The sequence below is a fragment of the Geosmithia morbida genome, assembly GCF_012550715.1.
Source record: "Geosmithia morbida isolate 1262 chromosome Unknown scaffold_13, whole genome shotgun sequence".
NCBI classification, from domain to species: domain Eukaryota; kingdom Fungi; phylum Ascomycota; class Sordariomycetes; order Hypocreales; family Bionectriaceae; genus Geosmithia; species Geosmithia morbida.
This window is the reverse complement of record NW_023336200.1, coordinates 87,975-112,402: the sequence shown is the minus strand read 5'-3', so window position 1 is coordinate 112,402 and position 24,428 is coordinate 87,975. Positions and strand designations below refer to the sequence as shown.

Sequence of the window (24,428 nt, the reverse complement as noted above, 5' to 3'; positions counted from 1 at the left end):
CATCGAAAGTGGAGATCGGTGCCAAAGGAAAGGCAGTGGATGTTGCTACCCTTATGGGAGCGTCCTGGTGATGTAGATGCTGTCGGCATCATCCTTCTCAACCCCGTTACGACCGGAGCCGTTCTGGGGGTCCTTCACGTACACAGGAAGCCCCTGCTTCCTCGCGATGCCGAGGTCCTTGTAGAGCTTGGCGACCCACGCCATCATGGCGCCCGAGACCGTGAGCAAGGCGACGATGAGGACACAGATAGCGATCGTGGTTCCGAACTCATTGCACTGGTGACCGCGGGAAGCATCCGAAGAACTGACGGACGGGGTGACGATGGGAGTGCCATCCGAAGCCTGAGCGGCGGGCATGTCGACGCCACGGGGACTCAAGATCCTGCTGCCGTTCAGCCCAGTGAGGGATTCAAGGGTGGGGGTCAGTGGGTTTCCCTCAGGAATAGCAAAGAATTCTTCCAGTTCCTCCGTGGTGGGGATTTCCGACAGCTGCTCCAAGACACGGTTGAAACGATTGGGCTTGACGACGCGGGTGAGATCCCTAGCCTGGATGTTCTCCGTGGCTTGGACGGGCTCTTCAATGTCTAGCTCATCTTCGACCCACTCGTCTCCGACCAGCTCGTCTCCGACCAGCTCGTCGTCGACCGACTCGCCAATGGGGAGTATGTTGATGGACTCCAGGTCTCTCTTTGAGCCCCTGTGATGCTTCTTCCTCCTCAGTTCATCCTTGTCATCCTTGATCTGATTCTTGTGGGCCCTTATATCCTTCCTCAGCTCCTCCTCCGTTTTCGGCTCGGGCTTCTTGGGCTCGGGCTTTTTGGGCTCAGGCTTAGGCTCATGACCCTTGGTCAGCAAGGCCGAGAGGCCGCCAGCCAGCATTTCGCCTACCTCGAAAGCCATCGTAGATGATGTTGCCTTTGGAACAATGTGTCTGCCCTTTGATGTTAGTATGGTACAGGTGAGGTTTGAACAAGTGTTTACAGTATAATGGCTGGAGGGAAGTTTACTTTGTAGAGCAGAGTGAACCAGATGAATGGTATGGGTAGAGTTGAAGAGAAGAGGGAAAAGGAAGCAGACGGGAACAAGCTGCCTTAATATAGACTCTCGGTCAACCTCGCCTGTCCATCAGATAAGGAGAGGATTGAAGCCCAAGATTCAATATTTCCATTGTCATTATGTGGCAAAGGTTGACATGACGGCTAGGTTAAGCCTTGTCTGAAGTAGATCAGATAACTCTCTCGGGCGCATATAAGCTTTGTTGGAATTGGAACAATCAAGATAGTTTAGATGATCAAGATAACTCTGATGTATAAGAAGGCATATTATGCACGAGAAGGCGGACCACAAAGGCGGATATCATCACAATAAGCACAATATATCCATGACATTACAATTTACCAAAAAGGGTAGATTAGATGATCGAGATAACTCTGACGTGTGCATTCGGTGAAGGTGGACAATCACAATAAACATGACACATGCATGGTAACCCAGTCTACCAATAAAGGTAGAGTAGATGAATGGCATAACTCTGAGATGTATGTCCGTATTTCGGCGCAAGCAAGCAGACTACATAAAGGTGGATGAAAAGAAGCAAGGCAATGAAGCCAGAGGGAATAGAGCCTAATCCTAACTATGTAGATATTGAAGTAAAAAAAAAAAAAATTAAACTTGAAATAAAGAAAAAATCATGACTCCTCGCTTAACAACACTCATGTTATGTCAACTCGCAAACCTAAGGGGCGATAGCCTTTGAAGAGTCCCACCATGGGTAGAAGCGCTCACCCTCGCCGAGCACCTTGAGAGTGCAAGCGTCACCCTCGCAGCCCTTGGAGATGACGGTGTTGCCCCACCAGTTGATGTCAGCGTCGACCCACTGGACGGAGAAGAGCATGATGATTCCGGCGATGGCGATTGCGGCCGAGAAGGAGGCCGACAGGACAAAGTTGTACTTGGACCAGAAGGACAGGTACCGGCCTCTGATGAAGATCCAGCTAAGCCACGAGATGGGCACGGCCGGCCACACGTACGAGAAGTTGTAGGGCGCCCAGTTGATTCCTCCGTAGAAGATGGCGACCGGGTGGAACTGTCGGATGTAGCGGTTGCGCGGCTTCCACTTGATGATGAGGTAGAAGATGATGGGGACGACGAGGCCGATGCCGAACCCGATCAGAAGGGGGGCATACTGGCCATTGTGGCCGAAGATCTTCTTGGGTCCGATAGTTCCCCAGAGCACAGAGGCCGTGAAGAAGGTTGTCTGGCCGGGACATGTGAATCTCATCGATGCCTCTGTCGTACACACGTCGTCGATGCCAATCTGGAAGGCCAAGACACCGACCGAAACAAAGGTGGAGATGAACGTAGCCACGAGCTGGCAGATGAATGTGAACCAAGGGTTGATCTAGTCATGGTCAGTATCTGCATGTCATGTGGCGGGGACAGAAAGATGACCGGGTAGTAAGAGAGCATACCTTGAGGTAGTGGGCAATCTTGAGATCGTTGGAAAACTGGATGGCATGTGCACATGTGACATAGCTACATGTAGGAGAGAGCGGGTCAGCACATTGCCTTCATTCTTCACATAGAGAGCGAGGACTCAAAAAAAAATCAAGAAAAAAATCGACAACGGACGTACCCGAATGACTTGAAGTAGTTCATGGCCAGAGCGTTACCCTCGACAATGAGACCACCGATGAACTCGGCAAAGACATTGGTCGTCACCTCGATACCAGTCATGGCCTTGACGATACCGATGGGGATGACAAAGATGAAGGCCAGAAGAACACCGTAGGGGACAACAGCAAGGGTGGTGTAAGTAGGCCAGGCGCCAATACCGGCAAAACCGAGGGCGGCAGCGGTGATGAGGACGGCCATGTACCAGATTTCGGAGACCTCGGGGTAGGCCCTCATGAGACGGCTGTGGATATCCATGTACTCGCCCTTGTTGGGGTCGTCACGCTTCGACCTGCGGCGCAGGACACTCCACATGTTCTTGAAACCGGACACGACCTCGTAGCGGTGGAAGAGGGCAACGTAGACGACGGTAGCCATGTATATGGCGAAGAAGGTGCCGTAGACGACGGTGTTTCCAGCCGACATGTAGGGGGCCGAGTAAGCAGAGTACTTCGTCTTATCGAACAGACCCTTCTCGTTGATGGCCTGGGAGACATTGTAGCTCTGGCCGAAATGGTCATATACGCGATTGGAGTTGATGGGGAGATAGGCAGTGTTCCACGTGTTGGTGTAGTAGAGGCCCATGATGACGAAGCCAAACAGCCACATGCCGATGGCCTTGTTCAGGGTCGAGAACCAAGGAATCATGAGGGGATCAGTGAGGTCGAAGAGCAGGACGTTCCAGTCAAACGTCGGCCACGGGTTAAACATGCCCAGGCCATTCTGAAATCCCGTCAGGACGTTGAGGTTGAGGTTGTCGGGGGCGATCCACGTCATCCACGAGAAGTAGGTCAGGGCTGAGAAGATGTAGTTGGGGAACCAAAAGTAGACAAACATGGCTGCGAAGGCAACGAGGAAGAAGCGGTAGCGGGATATGTGGAAGATCTTCTTGAATGGCCCGAGCACGGGCGAGTTCTCCTCGTTGTGCAGGGCCGAGTTCAGGGCAATGGTCACCAAGGACGCCGGCCAGACACAGTAAGCCGGATAGACGATGAACCGGCGGGTGAGACCGGCGAGACCGTATCCGATGAAGTTTGTAGACAGGGCCACGAGGATCTGGTAACCAAATGACCGGGCGTACTGCTGGTTGAACTGGAAGGGGAGAACCTGAGTCCAGATGACGTACTGGGTGTACGGGAGAGACTTGGACGTGGTGGCCATGATGGCGATGAGCATGTGCTCCTTCTTGTTAAACCTGCCGGGGTTGAGGTTGTGCTTTTTTCCGAAGAGGGTGAATTCCCATTGCGGCATGAACTTTTCCCATGCTTTGCCTGTTCAAGAAGGGCAATATCGTGTTAACAAGTGATGTACACATGGCAACTGGGAGAGGGGGGGGGGGGAGGGTTGATTATGGATGCGCGGGTTGTAAGTAAAGATACGTACCGAGAGGGAAAGCAAGAAGCTGAGCAACGTTGGAGTCAATGTTGATGGGGGGTTGACGAATGCTAAAGAGCTGGTTGACGAAGGCGAGGATGCCCGAGAAGAGGATACCGATGGTCCAAGCGCGGACGGTAGAGCAGGGAGTGGAAGGGTCATCGTGGTTGTCAACGACAGCCCTGACCTCGGCATAGGGACTGTTGTTGGTGATGAGGGCAGCCTGGAGCTTCATCTCGTAGATGAGAGTCGAGTGCTGCTCTGGGTTGCGGGCGATTTCGGGGTTATCTATGTGCAGGGATTACCGGGTAAGTAGGTGCTGCTTCTCATCCATCTCGCCATAACATGCACATCAAACAACAGCAAAGAGGTTGGCGTACCGAGGAATTCGTCGATGCGAATGAGGACGGAGTGGGGGAAGTTGGGATCCTTCTCGTGGATGGTCCGAACAGTCGTCAAGAGACTGGTGACCTCTTCAAAGGTCATGGCCGAGGCGGCCTCCTTTGCCTCTAGGAGATCGTCCTCCGTCACCTTGAGTTCGTCCTCGATCTGCTGGTCGATGGAGCCGGACTCGGTGGCCTCTGCGTACAGACCGGGCTTCTCGCTCGTGAGGACTCCCTTGTCGGCGTCGACACTCGCGGGGGCACCAGAGCCCCCGCGAGCGCTCTTCTCCTCGTAGTCCATTTTCGTCACTGCTTGCTTGGTTCAGGCTTGCAGTGTGGGTGTGGAGGTTTGGCTTAGATGCGGTATAGCATGGTCAATGGTCGATATCGGAGAGAGAGCTTGTATATAAGACGCACAAGAGAGAGACTTGGAGAGAAGGATGATGCGGATGGTGAACGATAATATCTACGGGGAAGCCAGAGTAGTATTAATATAGCGCGTGGGGAGGCGTAGTACCAGAGTACGTTGTGCTCGATGCAGTACGATGATAGCAGGTAGTAACAAACTACATTACCCTTGTAACACACAAGATTGTGGGAGGAGAGGGAGAGGGAGGGGGGAGGGAAGATGCCGATGAGAGGCAGGAAAGTCTCTCGTGCTCTCGATTGGAAGCGACTTGATTCGATGGATACTTTCTTCCCTTCCCGGGGTCTTGGGTATGCAAAACAAAAGGACCCTTTCTTGTTTGATATTATCGTGGGACCAACAGACGCGAGTAGCAGTCACTTCCTACAAAAAGAGATACGTTCGTTGCTTACGGACCAGGAGAGATATGTTCTAGCGTTGGCCAAGAGATAGCGGCGGTGACAAAGTTCCCATCTCCAGTCAACGCCACCAACCTGGGGACTTGGGGACCCTCTAGTATCTACCCTCCTTGCTCAGTCGAACCTCTAATACATGTACGCCGTTGACTTGGTAGTGCTCGGTACTGAGACACCAGTACGAGTACTAACAGATGCAGAAGAAGCCCGGTATTATCCATGTTTAAATTCCTTGCAGTGTCTTGACGAGCCCATCTTTATCCATATCCATCGCTCAGACGATCCAACCAGATGCCATTATTTACAGGTACCCGCCCCCCCTCTCATGGGATCTGTAAAAGCAGTACTCCTTACCACTCGCGCACTCGGGGTAATGAACAGGTGAGTGAATATTACTGATAACGACATGCGCTTTAATATATTCGTGCAAGAATTACGGGGAGCATTGCGGCCAAAAACATGCCACTATCGCCATCATCTTGGATACATGGCCCGATTCCCAAGATCAATTACCCGGAGACCAATAGACACTCATGACCGCATATAATAAAGCTTGGCCAGGATAAACCCATAGCATAGCTCTTGGCAGTGGGACGCATGCGGTAGCAGATGGCAACTGCCAGAGGGAGGGGGAAGAGGATGTACTACGGAGACGTCCAGTCGGGCTCGGGCTTACCAGAGTCGCTCATATTGATAACGACATGATGGACCAATATTGTCATGGGATTGTACGACGGATGCATGCACTATTCGGAGCTGTCGTAACACGGTCCTTGCGAGTGCATGTACGGAGCAGAACAGATGCGGGACTCCTGGGCAGATGTTACGATGGGGAGTGGAGAAGGAGAAAAGAAAGGAACAGAGAGAAGGGTTGAAGACAAAGAGAGGACGATAGAGAGAGAGAGAGAAGGAGAGAGGCCTCTGCCAAGCGACTAATACCGCGCGGCCGCCAAGAGTGCGGCCGATAACGCTTTGCTTAGTTAGGAGGGAGAGGATCCCCGGTCGCACAATCGCCCACGTCCTTGCCGGATCAGGCAGGCCCCATGGTCCGGCCTGATGCGGGACTAGAGGGAGGTCCTTTTAGCTCATCCAAGATTAGCATTACGCCACCGGTAAGTCAGTCTGGAGAGTCAGAGGAGGAGGGGAGCTCTACGCCGTCATTGCTCTATCACAATTCCCGCCCGGCTGTCCGTCATCTCCAGGACAAGTCGAGGGACGAGCCGAGCAGGAACTGGTCGCTTTTGCCAAACAGGGTAGCAAGTGGTAGATTGCATTCGCTCTCATGAAGAGTTATCAAAAGCTAAAGGCCGGGACTGTTTATGCCGGGACTGTTTATGCCGGGACTGCTTATGCCGTGGAGGGTTGCCGGCAGCCTCGCGGCCACATGCTTGTACGTAGCCTGGGAGTGTCCGACAAGTCGATCAATCGCGAATGGATTATTATTACGCTCCTAGCAAGCCAAAAGGCGTGCGTCAAATCAGCCGACAGGGATATTCTAGTCTTCTAGCGCTCGTGAGTCGTTGGTCGGTGTGGGTGGTGTGGGTTTGCGGGGACGGGCGGACGGGGTGGCTCAAGATAAGCACCATAGTTGGAGGGAGAATCCAATCTAAGAAAGTATTGTTCCCAGCCACTAAGATCTAGAAGGGCGGGTGGAATGGTCAAGAGAAGAAGGCAAAAAAAGGGCACCGACCTCTTTTCTCTGTCTCGCCAACCTCTCTAACCTCTCTCAACCTCCAACAGGTTTCGACAGCAAAGAAGCAAGAGCTTGATCGTTCATCACCTTGGCTCCCATCACAATGGCGTACGAGTACAGCCAGGTTACGCCGTGTGGTGTCACCAACGCCCGTATGTGTTGACATGTATCGATAGGTGGGTGGAGGGGGGGTTTGGTTTGGCCGAGGTTGATACCAGGCAGGGTCTTTTTTACGCGACTATCCAAAAGTTCCATATCCTCCTTCTCTTGTCGCTGGTGGCAACTCTCCCCTCCAGATGCGATCCTACGCAGATACCTGTACATGTATGGGTACGAGAGTACATGCGAGTATACGTACATGTAGTTACTTGGACGTGCCCCTTTAGCCCATGTTTCTTCCTCTCCTCCGTGCCTTCAATACGAGTACTGATACCAAGCCCTGGCAAAAGCAACCCTGACCCACCTTCTACCTACATGACTCTTTGCCCAACCACATCACACGGCCAGAAGCAGCACACACGACTAGAGGCGACCGACGACCAAGCTGTGGGTGTCCTGTGTCAAGCCACGATTCAATATCCCCAGCCTTTTAGAATAGTCCCTCCGTCTGAAATAGGCAACATGATGGCTGTCTGTGAGCGCGTGTAAGAGTTCAGCTCCTAGACCGACGTGAACTCGTCATGTCGTGTGTGGAATAAGCCCACCGTAACACGAATTTTCAACATCATGTACTGCTCATCGTTTTATCAGTTAAGATAAGGACTTTTATTTTCCCGTCAACACATCCTTTTCTCTATCTTACAAGTAATACTCTCTGCATATACCCACCCACCTTTATCATTACCGAACAAACTCTGTACGCGTGGAAAGAAGATGGAAATGTAGAATGAAAAAAAAGAAAAGAAAAAAATGTCCAATGTCACTCTGTAATCCTGATATGATATCAATACCCTATACGGAGGGGCAAAGAAGGTTCAATATTGACTCTCTATGGCTTGCGAGCAAACTCCATCTGGTTCATTCCCCCGTGATCCAGCCTCATCGATATCAATCCCTGCCGAGCCTCCAGTCTCTTCCGCAACCCCCCCTACCCCCCAATCTATCTCCGCATCTACCAGGGCCGCAACGTAGCATTCGTACGAGGATATGGTTTGGGCAGCTTATCCGGTCGGGGGTTTTGATGCATCATCTAGAGGCTAGAGTTGGATTGGCATGATGATGTCTATGACTTGCAGCCGGCAGTGGCACGTGTTGTTGAGCATCGAGTATTCGCTGGAGCAGTCCCTCGGTGTAGTCTCACGCTGTTGCTTACCGGACCTTCTTCTGAATATGACTGGCGTTATGGAATACTTGACGGTGACGCCTCCCGGAAACGCCTCCATTCGCTATGCCGATAGTGACATACAGATGCATGGTACTGCTAAAGATACCATGTATTCATGGTAGTACTTGTGTGTAGGCAGTGCAGTTCATATCGGCAAGAGTTGATAACGATATCTATTCATGCATGTCAACGATTCTATGTGCAGATGCAAACCAACGACGATGTTCTGTCCAGGGCGCTAGTGATTCCACCTACCAGGTGCATACATACAAACACACGCTCTCTCTCTCTCTCTCTCTTTCTCAAAGGCTCATCGAAAGCCCATGATTGATCCAGAATTCACACCTCTTCTTCAGGTCCGAGTCCACATCCTCCATCTCCGTTGTCCCCCCCGTCCCAATCACCATTCTCTTCTCCGGCTCGTCGTTCCATGATTCCCATTCCGCCGTCCCGTCGGCGCGGTATCTGTTGGGATCGAGGCTGCGCGTAAAGCTGGTCCAGTACCCCTGCATGACGGGTGTGACGTACTCGTTGATCCCTCCAGTCTTGTAGCTCTGCGGAGCCTTGGAGCTGTACTGCGGCCCGATGATGGCATATACCTCCACCGTGTGAGGCACACCGAGGCCCCGCGCCACCTGGGCTGGATCCTCAACATCGTACAGATAGGCCCATGAGCTCTCGTCCTGAGACATGGCCTGGTTGATGTATATACCGGGACACATGAAGCGAATCTCCTGATATATGTTTGCTGTACGGCGCCAGTAGCATCCCTCGCTGGGGCACGAGTCGTTGGGGTTCGGATACAGGGCGTTGATGATGGGCAGCTGTTCTGCCTTGATGGCCGGGTACTGGTCGATAATCCACTGATTACTGTCCTCCAGCGTCGACAAGGTCCTGGGCGCAAACACGGTGCCTCCATTTCTGTCGTCGCCCACTATCGTCGGAACGCGGATGTAATTGCCCTCGGCTATGGCGCGGTACGTGTAGTCGGTGACGAAGTCGTTGTCAATCGCCGGCAGCCACTGGTACAGAGGAGGGTTATCGCCCCCAGGCAGCGGGATGTTGAAGTTCTGCTCCTGCAGCTCACGGGCCGTCTTGCCGCGCAGGCAGCTCAGACTGTCGCTGCCCGCGCAACCGAGCCGGGATGTCAGGTTGTCGTACTGGTACTGCGACTGCTCAATCGTCAGCATCGAGGCAAACGAGCCCGATTGGATGATGGCCCCGTGGAAGAGGCCCTTGTCCTCGCCGTTCTCGGCCGTGAGGTGAAAGGTGACACTGGCGCCACCGGCGCTTGCACCCTGAATGACGACGTGGTCCGGATCGCCTCCAAACTTGGCAATGTGATCCTGAATCCACTCGAGGACCTTGCGCTGGTCACGCAGCCCATTGTTGGCCTTGATGTTGTTGCCGTCTGTCAGGAAGCCGTAGGGTCCAACACGGTACTGCATGGCCACGACCACAAGGTCATGGTCTGCTGCTTCAACCAGACCCGTCGCGTTGATGTTGGGGTCTGCGTTTTTGCTGAATCCTCCACCCTGGATGAAGACGAACACGGGCAGCTCCGAGTCTGAAGTGGCGTCCGATGGGGCCATGACATTGAGGAATAGGCAGTCCTCCCCGCTCGAGGTGTCGTCTGGGTCACCTCCCACCTCGAGGCAAGCCGGGCCTGCCTAAGCTTGGGAGTCAGTATGGATCGTCCGTGTAGAGAGAGCATAGAACACTGTCAGTCAATATGCCGAGGGAAGGGGGGGGACACACCACATCTGCTTGTTTTGGTTCCGTCTCGTGCGGAGGGTCCTGCGGAGGCTCGAACCTCAAATCACCCAGAGGAGCTGCTGCATATCGAATCCCCAACCATTGGGTCAGGCCGTTGGAGAGAGCTGTACCAATGTACGTCGAGTATCCGAGATCGACACTGGTGTCGACCGCCGCTGTCGAGACAGCTTGCAGGACAATGGCAAAGATCAACCTGAAATGCATTTTCCGATGACAAGAGAGGGGGCCACGAAAGAATAGGGAAGGAAAGTATGCGGCACAACCGTCTCTTTATTCTTTCTGTCTTGTTTTTTAATGATGCTTGGGAGTGACACGATATCCAGGAGACCGGCCTGTGAAACAAAACATGTCTTCAGCCTGCTACCCATGGCCCTACAAGTAAGTTGTGATGTCGCGCACCAGGCGTGCATCCCTTGCTCTTGCCCTGATCTCACTGTTCCCTCTGTCTCTTGTGCCTGAGCTGCGAGACACGGTGGTACGTGCTGTCTCACATCACGTATGTTCTTTCTCGGCCCAGATCTCCCGAGTTTCTACCTTGCGATCCTTGGGCTGCTCGTCTCTGGCCCGCTGTAGACGCGCATAAACTGCATCTCATGCAGGCCATTCGCGTTCTATCACAGACCCGGTTTGTTTTCCTCTTTTCTTCTTTCTCACTCACGGGGCCGTCATCACGAGGCTTCGGAAATCTGACCCCCTCGCTTCCATAGTGGTCAGGAGGAGACAAGTCCAGCCAAGGTGATGATGGGCCGATGAGCTGATGGGTGCATTTGTGTGTGGGGAGCCAGTAAACGGGAGAGGGATATTGGCTGGGTTCTCGAAGCTGCCGGAAATGCGACGCGCATGAGCACATGCAGTACGGGATGCGGGGGATGAGATGTGTGTCGATCTCGTGCGATTTGGCGGGAGTTAGGGAACTCTGGGTGCAACGTGAATCGCTCAGGTGACGTTGATCGCTTGATCATGGTGTATTCTGGCAGCCAGCACTTTGTTAGCGCCTATTACTAGGAACAGAGCATATCATCGACGTTCCCGCATAAGGCTGATTGCAGGCCACGCACCTTTGTAGATGTGCACACATAGATGAACCACAGCAGCTGCTGATACAAGGGAAAAGAAAGGGGTCGGTGATCATCAAGGCTGTGCTCGCGGAGACCGTATCAAACGACATCATTGTCGGCTTGGTCGAGGAGTCTGCTACGTAATTACACAACGTATGTTATGAAGAGAATTTGAGATGAACTTGTACAAAGGGAAAAAGTTGTGATACTCAAGAGGACAGAGGACAAATGCTGAGGGCGGATTTGGTTGGTGGCAGGATGAAGGAGCGGCATCGGAGGTGCGAGGTGCACCTTCCGTAGCTGATTGGCGCTCAGCATGTCACTCGCACCTGCTGGGAAATAACATCCCACTACAAACAGCCCCCCCCCCCCCCCCCCAAAAAAAAAAAAAAAAAAAGCCCACGAGCAACTCCACCATTTGACCGTGGCAGGCTGACGACATCATCACCACCGTCATCCTTCTCTTGTCCTAAGACAACCACCACTCCACCCTGCCATTCCCCCTCCCCACCAACAATGGCACCCGTACAGGCACAGGACCCGACCGATGCGTCCAAGAAGAAGGCGCCCACCCCTCTACGATCTATCATTGCTGGGTCAACTGCTGGAGCAATTGAGATTGGTGCGTTTGAAGCTCCTCCCTCGACTGACCTATTTTTCTGTCCATCATCTGACCACTTTCTGCAGCCATTACATATCCTGCCGAATGTAAGCGAAGTCGGAAGCCGGATGAAATCTCTGTTCCTCTGCCTGAACCGAGCTGACTCAAAATACCAACTCGACATAGTCGCCAAGACTCGTTCCCAGCTCAACAGACGCCTGGCCGAGGGCCAGAAGTTACCATGGCCTCCATTTGGCAAGCAGTGGTACGCCGGGTGCACGACGCTCATTATTGGTAACTCGGCCAAAGCAGGAATTCGTACGTCCGACACACACTCCCCATACACGTCTCCGAGTTGAACAAGTTTGCTGACAGTGGTGAGCCCCCAGGCTTCGTCGCTTTCGACCAGTACAAGCGCTTGCTCGCCGACGCTGATGGGAAGCTCACGGGTCCCAGGACGGTACTCGCCGGTTTTGGTGCCGGTGTGACAGAGTCCCTGCTGGCTGTTACACCCACAGAGAGTATTAAGACGACTCTGTATGTCTCTTCCCCACCCAAGGCCTAGGGGAATACCTCGTAGAAGGCGGGGCACAGCCAGACATGGAGAGGATGTGGACGTGGAGCTGACAATAAACAGTATCGACGACAGAAAGTCAGCCAAGCCCCGAATGCGCGGGTTCCTACATGCCGTCCCCATCATTGCACGCGAGCGCGGGCTGGCGGGCTTCTTCCAAGGCTTCATTCCCACGACTCTCCGACAGTCGGCCAACAGCGCGGTCCGCTTCGGAACGTATACTTCTCTACGACAGCTGGCTGAGTCATGGACCGCCCCCGGAGAGAAGCTGGGCACATTGGCGACGTTTACCATTGGCGGCATGGCTGGCACAGTCACGGTCTTTGTCACGCAGCCCCTCGACACGGTCAAGACGCGTATGCAGAGTATCGAGGCAAAGACCGTGTACGGCAACACGTGGCGCTGTGCGGCATCGATATTCAAGAATGAGGGCGTGCTCACGTTTTGGAGCGGTGCTCTTCCCCGCCTGGCTAGGTTGGTCATGAGTGGTGGCATCGTCTTCACCATGTACGAGAAGTCCATGGATCTCATGGGACGCCTAGACCCGGAGATGAAGTACCTTTGAACGTGTTTGACCAATAGTTCTCCTACGATTTATCCCACAGCATGCGTCAAGAAGATAACCAGTAGATACGGCGATGGGCGTTTTTTTTTTTTTTTGTCTCGGGGTGTATTACACGATCCTCGGAGGGATCCAAGTGTTGACTGCACATTATGCCGTCTGTCTCTATATCGTACAACATGATACATTATATATATACAGTGATCTCTGCATAATGTGTGCAGGTCTGTTTTCGGTCGCATGACCTGTACAAGGGGTATTATGGTGGCGGTCTTTTTCATATATTGGTCCTGTTCATCGGCCATCAAAGCGGCTGTCGGTATCCGGTATTCGACAAGTAGATTTGTTGGTGTAGTTGACTTCTGTATGTTGGTAATCAACCAGCGGGGGTTTCCTCATCTTGGGTGATCGGTTTCGTTTCTGAGTAATCGATTTCCAGGCTTCGTTTCCGAGTACGATACGTCTATTCCAGTCGAATCATACCAGACAGACGCTTGCCCAGTCGTTCGAACCATGAGCGCTTGGGGGCCTCGTCAATCTCACGCACCAGGTCGGCGAAGTATGTAGGCTGACTCTTCGGTTCGAGCATAGGACCGAGTTTGTACTGAGAAGGAAGGGGTATGTATTAGCTGCGACATGTTCGGAGATGGTCATCATCGGACACAACGTAGAGGTGTATGTACCTTTTCCATGAAGCGGTTCTGCTGCAACGTCTGTAGAGACTTGGCCTTGAACAGTTCCTCTGCCTCCATGGACGGCTTGTACGTCTTGAAGCGGTCCTCTACCGTGGTCCGGAGAACGTCCTGCAGCTGGTAGTCCGGACGGAGGTCCTGCTTGGGCCATTTGGCAAAGACTTCGGAGTAGATGCGGTACTGGTTTTTGTTAGTCAGTTCAACTGTACCTGAAGACGAGAAAAGAGACTAGAAAACGGGAGAAGCTCACTGATAGTGGCCGCGACATGATGAGCAGATCTGTGACGTCCTACTGCTTGTCAAAATCCTCTTATCACCAAAGTCCTTTTTCCAAGGGTCAGTACCTGTCAATCTCAATTCACGTCGTCAACTATTTTTTTGGAAAGAACATGACTGGCTCTCGGTGGTTCGGGTATTTCCTTTTTCCTGGCGCCACCCGGATGTTCTATTATATAATCTCTGTATTAGTCATCAGTATTCTAGCATGGCATTCGTGGGCAAAGCTTCAATGGCTGATGCCAAATCGTCAACTGGCTGTCAATCAATGAACTGGGACATCAAAGCCTTTGCAATTCTGCCCCTCTCTGCGACCCACGAATCACTTGTACAGAAAGTCGTGTGCACGGAGTACTGGTACTATTGATATAGTTTTACATATTGCTCGCCTCGCTCTCGTCGTCTCGTACATGTAGTTTGAAAGGCATCGTACGACGCGACACCTCCCTGTGATTACGGCTACGTACTCGCACGTATACCTGGGTGCTAACAAATCTCGAATCCCACCAAAAGCGGCCTCCGATCCAGTTCATTCGGTGCCTGCGGCCGCGCCACATTGCCAAGCCCATGCACTAGCCCTGAACCACTGAAAGAGCATCAACTCGTGCACTGAGCAGACCACTGAGCGAACCGTCATAGCGCCCCTAGTCTACTACTAAAACCAAAACCAAAACTAAAACTAACACTGAAAGTGCCACTAGAATATCTCCTTAATCCCCTGTAATCCCCCGGAGTTTAGTGCTCACATTCTCCCTGTTTCCCAGGTTCTGGACCTCTCATCCTTGCCAACTCCTCGGGCGCCCGTCTCCTCTCCCTAACTCCCTCATTCCCCATTTGCACAACCATCACCAACTCCTTGTGCCCTTTTTTCATTCATTCACACGGGCACACGGGTCTTTGCTCGTTTTTCTTTTCTGGCCTTCGCCTTTTTTTGTCCATATTTTCCTGTCCTTCTTCTCCCCTTCTATCTACACTTTGTTCGATATCTGTTGATTCCGAGTGTTTCCGGTTGACGACACCGCCACGTTATCGCCCGCCATGGCAGGATACGAACGGGTAAGTCTTGTCTGCTAAGCTGACACAATATCGGGATGCAGAAGAGAAGAGTGCCCTTGGTTTCTAACAGAGTGTAGGTCAACGCCCGTGACGAAGACGACTACGAAACCACCCGCCTTGCTCCCGAACACGTCCCCAACTCCCCTCCTCCATCCTTTCACTCGCGCTCTCCTTCCCCCCGACGGCACGACAACCAGATTCAAGATCCCACCCTTGCCGACGCCTTTGATGATGATGGTGACGACAGCGATGACGAAGTCGACGACCGCCAACGGCTGGTGCGCCAGAATTCATCGTCCCTCCTTCACTCTACCGGCGCCAGCAGCATAACCGAATCACACGACTCTTCCTCGCCATCCTCGACTCCTCCCCCGGCCAGCCATGTCTACGATGCGCCCACTGCGGGCTCCGCGACTCGCTCTCAGAGGATAGTCGGCGGTGGAGTGGCCAGCGATGGCGTCTTTGCCAACATGTCGGCTAGACCTGACCGTCAGACTACGAGCGAAAAGGATGAGCAGCCTCCGGTATGATACAAATGGCGCCTTGTGCGAACGACTTGGTCACTGGTAGATGGAGATGCTGACATGTTGAACATACAGACGTACGAGCAAGCAGCGGCTGATGCCGTACCTCCCTACTGGGAGACGACGATCCTTGCCCCCGGACTAGGCGGTGCTGACGAGGTGTATATTGACGGTCTCCCCGTAGGGTCCGTCTTCGCCTTTGTGCTCAACGGCATGATCTCGACCTCGTTCACCTTTGTCGGCTTCCTCCTGACCTACCTCTTGCACTCGACGCATGCGGCCAAGAACGGCTCCCGCGCCGGTCTGGGCGTCACCCTGATCCAGTACGGCTTCTACATGCGCACCTCTCCGGCCTCGGAGATCCCCTCCAACATGGGCGGACCTGACGGATACGCTGCGCCCGACGATCCCAACTCACACAACTTTGACGAATCCGACGTGACAGACAGTGGAGATGGCCTGGGCGACTTGGCTGGCCTGGACTGGTTCTCGTACGCCCTCATGGTGGTGGGATGGTTCATGCTCATCAAGAGCACTGTCGACTATCTCCGCGCTCGACGACACGAGCAACTCGTTCTCCAAAGTCCCGATCGCGGTCTTGGTATCCCCATCATCAGCACCGGCGAGTCATCCGAGAGAGTTGTATAGCGAATTCCAATACAATACCCTATTACACACATACAACGACCACACACAGCATGATCACACGGGGATCAAACACACGATTGTCTACTTCTTCTCAAATATATATGCAGCAACAACACACAAAAGAGACAACAACTTGACATTTAATCCAAAGGAAGAGGGGTTATGGGCGTTTTTTTTTCAAAGTCTACTGCTTTTTGACGGGACAGGGCATGGATATCTGGGATTTTCTCTTTCTCTTTCTTTCTTTTTTTCTCTTTTGTTTGAAGCACTCTCCATTACCAGCTAGCAATTCACTTGTCTTTGTTTATCTCTTGGCTTAAACTCTCTTCTTGACTCTGTCCTTTTTTTCTGGAATTCTTCGTTCGTTCATACTCTGCTCGTCCATCTGAAACAGAGATGAGTGGTGCCCAAGGCGCATGAACTCTGCCGTATTACGCGTGCATACGGACAGTGAAACCACTACTGTTTCTGCTATGCTAATCGCAATGTTGCCCGACAATAATACGGGTAATCGGCAAGTCAGATACACATTGCCATAGTTAATACAGATTGCTACCAAGATGCAATAGCGGTATGCATGATTCAGTTTTACCCAGTATTGAAGCTAATGAATATACGTTTCTACGTACATAAACATGCGCTCTGGTAGATGTGCCTTGCACCTGCCGTAAGTCCAGTGGCGCCTGCCATGTGCAAGTTGCCCCGCATCGCCAACTAGTCTACCCGGTAGTATGACGTAGTACCGGTTTTATTATTGCATCAACCACTCCCCTCAGCTTTTTATCTTGTCCCAACACCGTGAACTGCGTCTTGTCTATATCTATGCACATCTAGGACAGTCTCTGTGTATCGCAATCATCTTCAGATTCGTCAAAATGGCATGGCGATGTTCTGGCGCGACAAATGCCGAGTTGGTGGAGAACATGTTCCGTAAAGGTTTGATAACCGATGCGACTGTCAAACAGGCATTTCTAGGGGTGAGTTATCATACCGTCTCTCCTGAAGATAGTCCGTCAGAGACAATGACCGTAGAACACAGAAAATTAAAGATATTGTCTGAACCTAGGTCGACAGAGCTCACTACGCACCCTCGCGACCATACAACGACTCCCCCCAGTCCATAGGCCACGCGGCCACCATTTCGGCACCGCACATGCACGCTTCTGCCGTGGAGAACGTCCTATCCTACCTCGTCCCCCGGGATGACGGCCAGTCTCGTCGCGTGCTAGACATCGGTTCCGGCTCGGGCTACCTGACGCATATACTGGCCGAGTTGGCAGGCCCTACCGGTCTAGTAGTCGGGTTGGAACATATTCCCGAACTGCGGGATCTGGGAAGGTCCAACATGGCCAAGAGTGCTGAGGGACGAAGTCTGCTTGATTCAGGACGAGTGAAGTTCCGTCTGGGTGATGGGCGCAAGGGATGGGTCGAAGGTGGGACCGCCGACTGGGATGTTATACATGTTGGTGCCGCGGCCAAGGAGTTGCATGCGCCGTTGTTGGAGCAGCTCAAAGCCCCGGGGTGGTAAGCTCTTCTACCTCTCTTCATTTTTCCAACGTGGTTCTGGCTTACTGATCGCCCACTCCCCTCCAGTATGTTTATACCCATTAACGATGATGAATCTGGTGTTGACAAGTCTGCATGGCGCATCTCCAAGAACAAATATGGACAAGTCACTAAGAAAAAACTATACGGGGTTAGATATGTTCCCCTTACAGATGCACCGTCGAGGTAGAGATTTTGGGCGAGAAATTATATGCATGTTCAGTCACTGTTATGAAAATTTGAAATTGTTGACTTGTTAATACTATAATCTATCTGTAGATACAAAAGTCAAGGATGAAAAGAGGTTGCTAAGAATATTAAAAGACGATGTTCCCATCGTATTCTTCCGAAGTCGAAGAAGCAAAGTAAATGACAAAAACCCCTTTGGGATCATAAACTCCAAGTTCATTATCTATCATCTCCCTGGTTATCAAGCCCCGTCTGAAAACTCCAATCTTACATCAGGTTGACAGCGACGATGGCAGCAACACCAAGGCAGATGCCAGCCAGGGGACGGTTCATCTCACCAGCGGCAACAGGAACTGTGGGAACCGTGGGAACCTCGGGTGCGGCAGTGGGAGTAGCGGGAATGGGCGTGCCCGGGGTAGGAGAAGCGGGAGAGATGGGGTAGACAGGAGAGATGGGAGCCACAGGAGAAGCGGGGATGACCGGGGGAGGGATAGGAACGACAGGAGTATGGACACCAGGGGAGGGCGTCACGGACGGAGCAACGGGGTGCTCCGAAGACTCGGCGTAGGTGGGGACAGGAGAGGCCGGGACGACAGGAGTCGCGGGGAGCTCATCGCAGTCACCACCGGGGAAGCAGATTGGCAGAGAGGGGTAAACTTCGTCGGTGGGGAAGGGAGGAGGACCGACGGGCGTAGGCTCAGGGTGAGGGTGAGGCGTGGCTCCAGGGCAGTCGGGGACCTCGGGGCCGCAGCTGATGATGGTCTTGACGCTGGTCTGGAAGGTGGTCGAGAAAGTAGGGGGCGCCACAGGGGCAGCCGACGATTCGTCACAGTCTACGGCGACGGAGCTGATGGTGAGGACCTTGTCGTGAGCAGCGACGACGGAGGCCAGAAGAGCGTTGATGAGGACGGTGCGAAGCATCTTGACGGTTGATGAGGAAGTGTATTGAGATGGAGGAGAGATGCCAAGCGTCTTGTCGAGGAGTTTCTTGAGAGTTGCGATGAAGAGGCTTCGAAGAAGAGGAAGAGGATGACGATAATGGTGATGAAGAAGGAGGAGGAGGAGAGATTAGAAAGATGCGATGTTGCTTAATGTTTCCGGATACTTCAGATTGAGAAGTCTGGAGAAAGGTGCTTCTCTTATACGCATGTCCAACCACCTCGGATCGCAACTCGAACCATCCGCCGGAGAGAATAAGTCAAGACAAACTTATTAGCCACGGCATGGAATATGTTTCACAAGAGCCTTTCGGCATCAACGTTTTGGTGCCTTGGCATGCAACGCAAGATGACGGTTGGCTGGGTCCTAGGGGGGGGGGTTTCCCCCACGATCGTTTGGAGGGTGGAACTTGGTCCTTGCTGTTATAGCTTGACGAAACCCCCCTCTCTTTCCCGCCTTTTGCCTTGTTGGCCTACTTGCTAGCCACTCGCAGTTCTCAAGCCTGCAGTCTCCTGATTCTGATCTTAGAAAGGTTGGTACGCTGAGAATATCTCCACAGTCCCTATAATTAGAGGAGGTAAGCCGTTTGACATTCCAGAGATGACACGGTCATCTTGTTGGTCCAAAGGTGCATCCCTCGCATTCCAGAGACATACAAAAAAGTAAACAAAAAAACAAGGCTTGTCTTTCTGTCAGGCCGTCTGCCGCTCCGTCCTCCTCTCATGGCCAGGATTGGTTGGCGATCCGATGCCAAGCCTCCCTTCGCGTGGGGTCGATGTATCCATGCGTAAGACATTGTGTTCTCGTAGATACTACTACATGGGAAGAGGGATGGGGGGGGTGACGACATTCGAACCATTCTGGTGGCTGTCAGATGGTCAGGAACCTCCCTTCATGCTGTTCATACAAACAGCTAGAATGCTTTTGGACGTAAGATCTGCAGAGGCTTGCGACTTGGCAATCTGCTCGCACGCCAGCTGCCCAAGGATTACGTACATGTACAGTCAGGCAGTCGTGTGCTGTGATATGCATTGTTTTCTGATCAAGATGGACATGTATCCAAGACCCCATATTACACACCAACACTTTGGGAAACAAGGATTGTCACTGCCGAATCAGCTCGTGTTGTAGCTTCGGACACATAGGTGGCATCCAGCTAGCCTCAGATCGAGATGCATCGTCTCGCTCAGCGATGAACGAATTACAGAAGAGACGGCAAGCTCCCTGTCCCGGATTCCTCAGAGATCAAACACCATTGTCGACCTCTATAACCATCTAGAAACATGCTTCGTTCTATTTCTGTGGATATCGCACATACAGAGCCAACTGCTACGAGGAGAAAGCGTATACAGACAGTCATGATTCAAAGTGTAGATCAATATAGCAATACAGTGCTGCTCTTGTACTAAACCCTGGACGCGACAAGGCTCATGTATATCCCCCAGAGGAGGCCGATGAAGCTCAGGAACACGATGCGACGGTGGACGGGGATGAACGAGAAGCTGATTATCGAAGCAATGGGCCATATCTTGTATCCGGCGACGATGATGGGTATGGTCTCCTGGAGCAGTCCGACTTGATCAGCACAGGCGACGTCACTTGAGAGTATTGATGGGCTGGACTGGAGCATACCGTCCGAATGTTGGTGGCAACCTGGTCTGCACTTTGGCCCTTGAGCCCTCCCATGATGACAAGAAAGGCCAGAGTGTTGAGGATGGCGCCGACCGTCATGCAGTCAATGAACCACTTTGCCAGCGTGTTGCGCATCGAGAACTTGGGCTTCTGAGCGGTGGCCACAGCGGCGCCAGAACCTAGGTCGCCCTCGAGAAGCCCGTCAGCTGTAGTAGTCCAGTCACCTGCCTCCATCTCGATGTCGTCCTTGTGGTGACGCGACGACGGGGTGGCAGCGGTCGGGTATGCCGGGTACCATCGCTCCAGGAACTGCTGCCACACAAAGTTGGGAGGAGTTGTGATGAATGTGAGGCACACGAAGCGAAGGAGCTGGGGAACATCCAGGGATAGTCCACGCTGCAGTTGGAGGAACAAAGCAGGGGGGAAATGATCAGTCGGGCAAGCAAAACATCAGGACCGGCATTGACGTTGGAGAGCTCACATTCTCCTGGTAGGCCTCAATTACCTGGGCACAAAGGTTGCTCAGGGTCGATAGGGCGCCGGCCTGCAGTGTGGCAGCAGCGAAGGGAGAGAGCATGTTGTCATGGAGAGATGGGGTTGAACACACAAACAAGGCTGCGCACTCGATGCAATATTGCCTAGCGATGATGAAGCGATGATGGAGTCTGTACGGGTCCAGACGATGCGTGTTACGGAGAGCATCGTATTATGTCACGTGTCGGTTTCACTCTTCATACGTGCGCATCGCTCCCTTTCAATTCTAATTCGAAAAAATACAATACCCCAGCATATGAGTTTGACTAATGCGGAAGATGAGGGGCAGGGATCTACGAGTCGGATTATGAGCGATGACGTTATGACCGAATAGGATTGCCGTACGATAGTATGCATAAAAACATGAAAATGCCTACTGACTATACTATGCCTATCCCCAGAGGGGACAAGAGGTGATGATACACACAAAATAAACCGCTCACAGCTTGGCTTGCCTGCTCTCCCGCTTCTGCATCTCTCGAAGATCCCTCCTCAGAATCTTACCGGACGGACTCCTCGGCACTGCCTCGACAAACTTGACTCCGCCCCTCAGCCTCTTGTAGTTGGAGACCTTGGAGTCGACGAAGTCGATGATATCTGCCTCGCCCACCTTGCCCCTCGCGTGGGGTGCTAAGACAACGTAAGCGCGGGGGACCTCGTTGTTGTCACGGACCAGGCCGATGACGGCGGCGTCGACGACAGCAGGGTGCGACGAGATCAGGCCCTCGAGCTCGGCGGGGGCGACCTGGAGGCCCTTGTACTTTATGAGTTCCTGTGGAAGATGTCAGTCCGTGAGCCGACGGCTAAGTGGCTGGTGTGTGGCAATACCTTCTTCCTGTCGACAACAAACAGCTCGCCGTCTTCTACGCGGAGAATGTCACCTGTGCGCATCCACCCGTCCTCGGTAAAGGTCTCCTGGTTTGCCTTGTCGTTGTTGTGGTATCCTTGCATGATAATGGGTCCCTTGAGGAGGGCCTCGCCAGGCTCGCCAGGCTTTACATCGTTCTCATCATCGTCCACCAGCCTAGACATTATCAGTCGAGAGCGCAGGACGTATAGCGAGGTGGGGGATGAAGAAGATGGGAGAAAGTGGGGGCAAACGACAGATGAAGAGAAGAGGGAGCGTGTGTGTGAGAGAGAGGGAAAACAAATAAGGAGAAAACCGACCTCATCAAAATATTCGGCAGCAGCGGTCCCAGGCTGCCCATCTTGACCGGCTTCCCGGGCGGTGAATACGTAGCCGCACCGGTCGTCTCGCTCATGCCCCAGGTCTGCTTGAGGAGGTGTTCCATCCCGACGCCCAACCTCTTGCTCGCCGCCTCCTGAATATCTGCCGGCAGGGCCGCGGCTCCGCTGAAGCCTATGCGCAGGTGCTTGAACTGGTCCTTGACGCCCGGGTGTTTGGCAATGGCCATCCAAATGGGCGGGACGCTAAAGATGTTTGTCACGCGCAGGTCGCCGCAGTGCCGGAGGAACTCGTCAAAGTTGAAGCTGTCCATCCAGTAGACGATTCCGCCCTCGAGGATGGGGAGGACGAAGTAGCCCATCACGCCGGCAATGTGCGCGGCGGGCAGGTGAGCCAGGGTTCGTCGCTCGCTGTACGGCCGCCCTTCGTCCGCCTCTCTAGCCCAGAACGGTCGAGCCAGCAGGGCAGGGGTCATGGCCTCGGCCACAACGTTTGTGTGCGAGATAAGCACGCCCTTGGGCAGACCCGTCGTGCCGGACGAGTACAGCAGACAGATCTTGCTCTTCTCAAGCTCGGTCGCGTCGGTGATCTTACGCCAGGCAAGCTCCCTGTCGAACCGGCACTCGACGCTGCCGTCGAGACTGTACAGCCTCACCTCGGGAAAGCTCTCGAGGATGAGCACATTTGACAGGGCCAGGCCAGCGTCGGTAGCCGCCTCGGTAGCCAGCTTGGTGAGACCCTTGCTGCAGATGAGCAGCTTGCTCGGTCCGTCGCGAATCTGCCTGGCCAGGTCCTTGGGCGTACCCGAGTATGAAGCAGCAGAGTACACGCCGTCGGCGGCGATGACGCCGTAGAATATGCTGGCCAGGGCACTCTGGCCCGTCGACACGGTCACGACAACATCCTTGCCAGGTCCTGAGGCGCCGATGCCGTACTGGTCGCGCAGAAAGGCCGCGAATTGGCACGTCAACTGACGCAAACGGGCCTTGGTGAGTATGTACTCGGGGTTCTTGGCTTCGCCGTGTAGAGGAGAGTCTTCTTGGGCCTGAGTATGCTCCGAGTCTTGGCGATGTTAGTAGCAGTGTCACCAGCTCGGTATTGTTACCGGTAGCACCTCGAGTGAGATGTATGTACTGTCACATACCGAATAGGAGCGTCAGAAGGTCAAGCTTGGGTAGATGGACACTATTCCCTTCGTTGTAAATCATCTTGAACGTGGTGTATTATTATCCTGTGGGTGATGAGAAGAGTGGTGAGAGTGGGGAGAGTGGGAAGCTGGAATTGTCCCCTATTTGTCTGTTTTTTTTCCTCTCCTCAAGGGGCTATATACAGAAATATTTATTTTCCTTCTGTCGGCTTCTTTCCGGCTCCTGTCTGTCTTTTATTCCCGGTCAAAATTCATCTGGAGCTGAAATTAGTATTGAAACAATATCATAAATAGTGGTTCATAACGATGATTCATCTATCTCAGCCTATCCTCCCTCCATAGTGAAGAGTAAGAGATAAAGGGGGGGGGGGCAGAGAAGGTGGAGATTGAGGAGATTGAGAAGAGGTTCGATGCCGTGCCGAGGTCTTCAAGATCCTTTCTTTCAACTATTATACCCTGTTCTTGACCTTGCTTTGAAATCTACCAGTTCCCCACATCCCGGGTAGGAGATCCCGCTACTGATACGAGTACAGGATTTCGCTTGATGCCCTCTGGATTTAATTCTCAACGCCTTGGCGCTGGACAGTGCTCCGGAATAAAGAGCTCATACTCCGTACTGTCAAGGAATTGCGGAGTGCGAGTCTGGGATGACGCAGTCGAATGCCGTCATTGGCCGTTGGGCTGAATCGGAGGGCTGTGCTATGCCGTTAGAGGTAATCATCGCGTATTAATAGTATTATTATTATTATTACTTGCAGTATTATTACTTGCAGTATTATTACTTGTAGTATTATTACTTACAGTAGTATCAACAAGGGAAAAGGGGGGGGGGGGGGGGGGGGGGGGTTGGAAGACTTGAAGGGGGCCGAGGATCTCGGTGCTGCTCGTAGCTGTATATCACGTATTATAATGGTTGGCTAGGTTCGATAACGCGCGTGGATAGTTGGCGATCACTCAGATGCATTAGCCCCCTCAGATGAAAGGCCGCAGCGGTTGTGATGATCTTATTTTATTGCTCTATCTATCTGTCTCACGAGGCCGGAATAGAAGGTAGGATCGTGATGTTTTTTTACTGGCCTAAGGCAAAGGCTTCAGCACCGGAACAACATTTCTCCATATGCCATATGGTATTTTGTGCAAATAATAGTCTTATTACTCGTACTTATATCTGTAAGGAGTGGAGTAGCATTCTTACGAGTAATACGGATATACCAAACTTA

General features: G+C 52.8%; 10 protein-coding genes across 10 annotated transcripts; 3 read left to right on the top strand and 7 right to left on the bottom strand.

The window, feature by feature from the left end:
- Positions 1 to 51: 51 nt before the first annotated feature.
- On the bottom strand, positions 52 to 900 carry GMORB2_2387 (uncharacterized protein; the record flags this gene model as incomplete). The annotated part of the gene is made up of 1 exon (XM_035464367.1): positions 52 to 900. The coding sequence occupies one exon, from the start codon at positions 898 to 900 to the stop codon at positions 52 to 54; it is 849 nt and encodes a 282-aa protein (XP_035319553.1).
- An 835-nt stretch (positions 901 to 1,735) lies between these two features.
- On the bottom strand, positions 1,736 to 4,731 carry GMORB2_2386 (OPT oligopeptide transporter protein; the record flags this gene model as incomplete). The annotated part of the gene is made up of 5 exons (XM_035464366.1): positions 1,736 to 2,401; positions 2,472 to 2,535; positions 2,636 to 3,944; positions 4,057 to 4,335; positions 4,428 to 4,731. 5 exons carry the CDS (start codon positions 4,729 to 4,731, stop codon positions 1,736 to 1,738), a joined length of 2,622 nt encoding a protein of 873 aa, XP_035319552.1.
- A 3,840-nt stretch (positions 4,732 to 8,571) lies between these two features.
- GMORB2_2385 (Carboxylesterase type B) lies at positions 8,572 to 10,249 on the bottom strand (the record flags this gene model as incomplete). The annotated part of the gene is made up of 2 exons (XM_035464365.1): positions 8,572 to 9,939; positions 10,028 to 10,249. The coding sequence occupies 2 exons, from the start codon at positions 10,247 to 10,249 to the stop codon at positions 8,572 to 8,574; spliced, it is 1,590 nt and encodes a 529-aa protein (XP_035319551.1).
- Positions 10,250 to 11,619: 1,370 nt separating this feature from the next.
- GMORB2_2384 (solute carrier family 25 (mitochondrial citrate transporter), member 1) lies at positions 11,620 to 12,843 on the top strand (the record flags this gene model as incomplete). The annotated part of the gene is made up of 3 exons (XM_035464364.1): positions 11,620 to 12,022; positions 12,094 to 12,241; positions 12,342 to 12,843. 3 exons carry the CDS (start codon positions 11,620 to 11,622, stop codon positions 12,841 to 12,843), a joined length of 1,053 nt encoding a protein of 350 aa, XP_035319550.1.
- Positions 12,844 to 13,303: 460 nt separating this feature from the next.
- GMORB2_2383 (cytochrome b pre-mRNA-processing protein 6) lies at positions 13,304 to 13,712 on the bottom strand (the record flags this gene model as incomplete). Its single annotated transcript, XM_035464363.1, has 2 exons — positions 13,304 to 13,444; positions 13,524 to 13,712. Coding segments are annotated over 2 exons (330 nt in total), but the record flags the coding sequence as incomplete, so codon positions are not given.
- A 1,134-nt stretch (positions 13,713 to 14,846) lies between these two features.
- On the top strand, positions 14,847 to 16,036 carry GMORB2_2382 (metal homeostatis protein BSD2; the record flags this gene model as incomplete). Its single annotated transcript, XM_035464362.1, has 3 exons — positions 14,847 to 14,864; positions 14,942 to 15,388; positions 15,464 to 16,036. 3 exons carry the CDS (start codon positions 14,847 to 14,849, stop codon positions 16,034 to 16,036), a joined length of 1,038 nt encoding a protein of 345 aa, XP_035319548.1.
- Positions 16,037 to 16,911: 875 nt separating this feature from the next.
- GMORB2_2381 (protein-L-isoaspartate(D-aspartate) O-methyltransferase) lies at positions 16,912 to 17,771 on the top strand (the record flags this gene model as incomplete). Its single annotated transcript, XM_035464361.1, has 3 exons — positions 16,912 to 17,013; positions 17,103 to 17,560; positions 17,630 to 17,771. The coding sequence occupies 3 exons, from the start codon at positions 16,912 to 16,914 to the stop codon at positions 17,769 to 17,771; spliced, it is 702 nt and encodes a 233-aa protein (XP_035319547.1).
- Positions 17,772 to 18,037: 266 nt separating this feature from the next.
- Positions 18,038 to 18,691, bottom strand: GMORB2_2380 (uncharacterized protein; the record flags this gene model as incomplete). Its single annotated transcript, XM_035464360.1, has 1 exon — positions 18,038 to 18,691. The coding sequence occupies one exon, from the start codon at positions 18,689 to 18,691 to the stop codon at positions 18,038 to 18,040; it is 654 nt and encodes a 217-aa protein (XP_035319546.1).
- Positions 18,692 to 20,114: 1,423 nt separating this feature from the next.
- GMORB2_2379 (Mpv17 / PMP22 family) lies at positions 20,115 to 20,918 on the bottom strand (the record flags this gene model as incomplete). Its single annotated transcript, XM_035464359.1, has 3 exons — positions 20,115 to 20,270; positions 20,342 to 20,737; positions 20,823 to 20,918. 3 exons carry the CDS (start codon positions 20,916 to 20,918, stop codon positions 20,115 to 20,117), a joined length of 648 nt encoding a protein of 215 aa, XP_035319545.1.
- Positions 20,919 to 21,314: 396 nt separating this feature from the next.
- GMORB2_2378 (Acyl-CoA synthetase (AMP-forming)/AMP-acid ligase II) lies at positions 21,315 to 23,269 on the bottom strand (the record flags this gene model as incomplete). Its single annotated transcript, XM_035464358.1, has 4 exons — positions 21,315 to 21,647; positions 21,704 to 21,899; positions 22,043 to 23,123; positions 23,206 to 23,269. The coding sequence occupies 4 exons, from the start codon at positions 23,267 to 23,269 to the stop codon at positions 21,315 to 21,317; spliced, it is 1,674 nt and encodes a 557-aa protein (XP_035319544.1).
- Between the last annotated feature and the right edge of the window lie 1,159 nt (positions 23,270 to 24,428).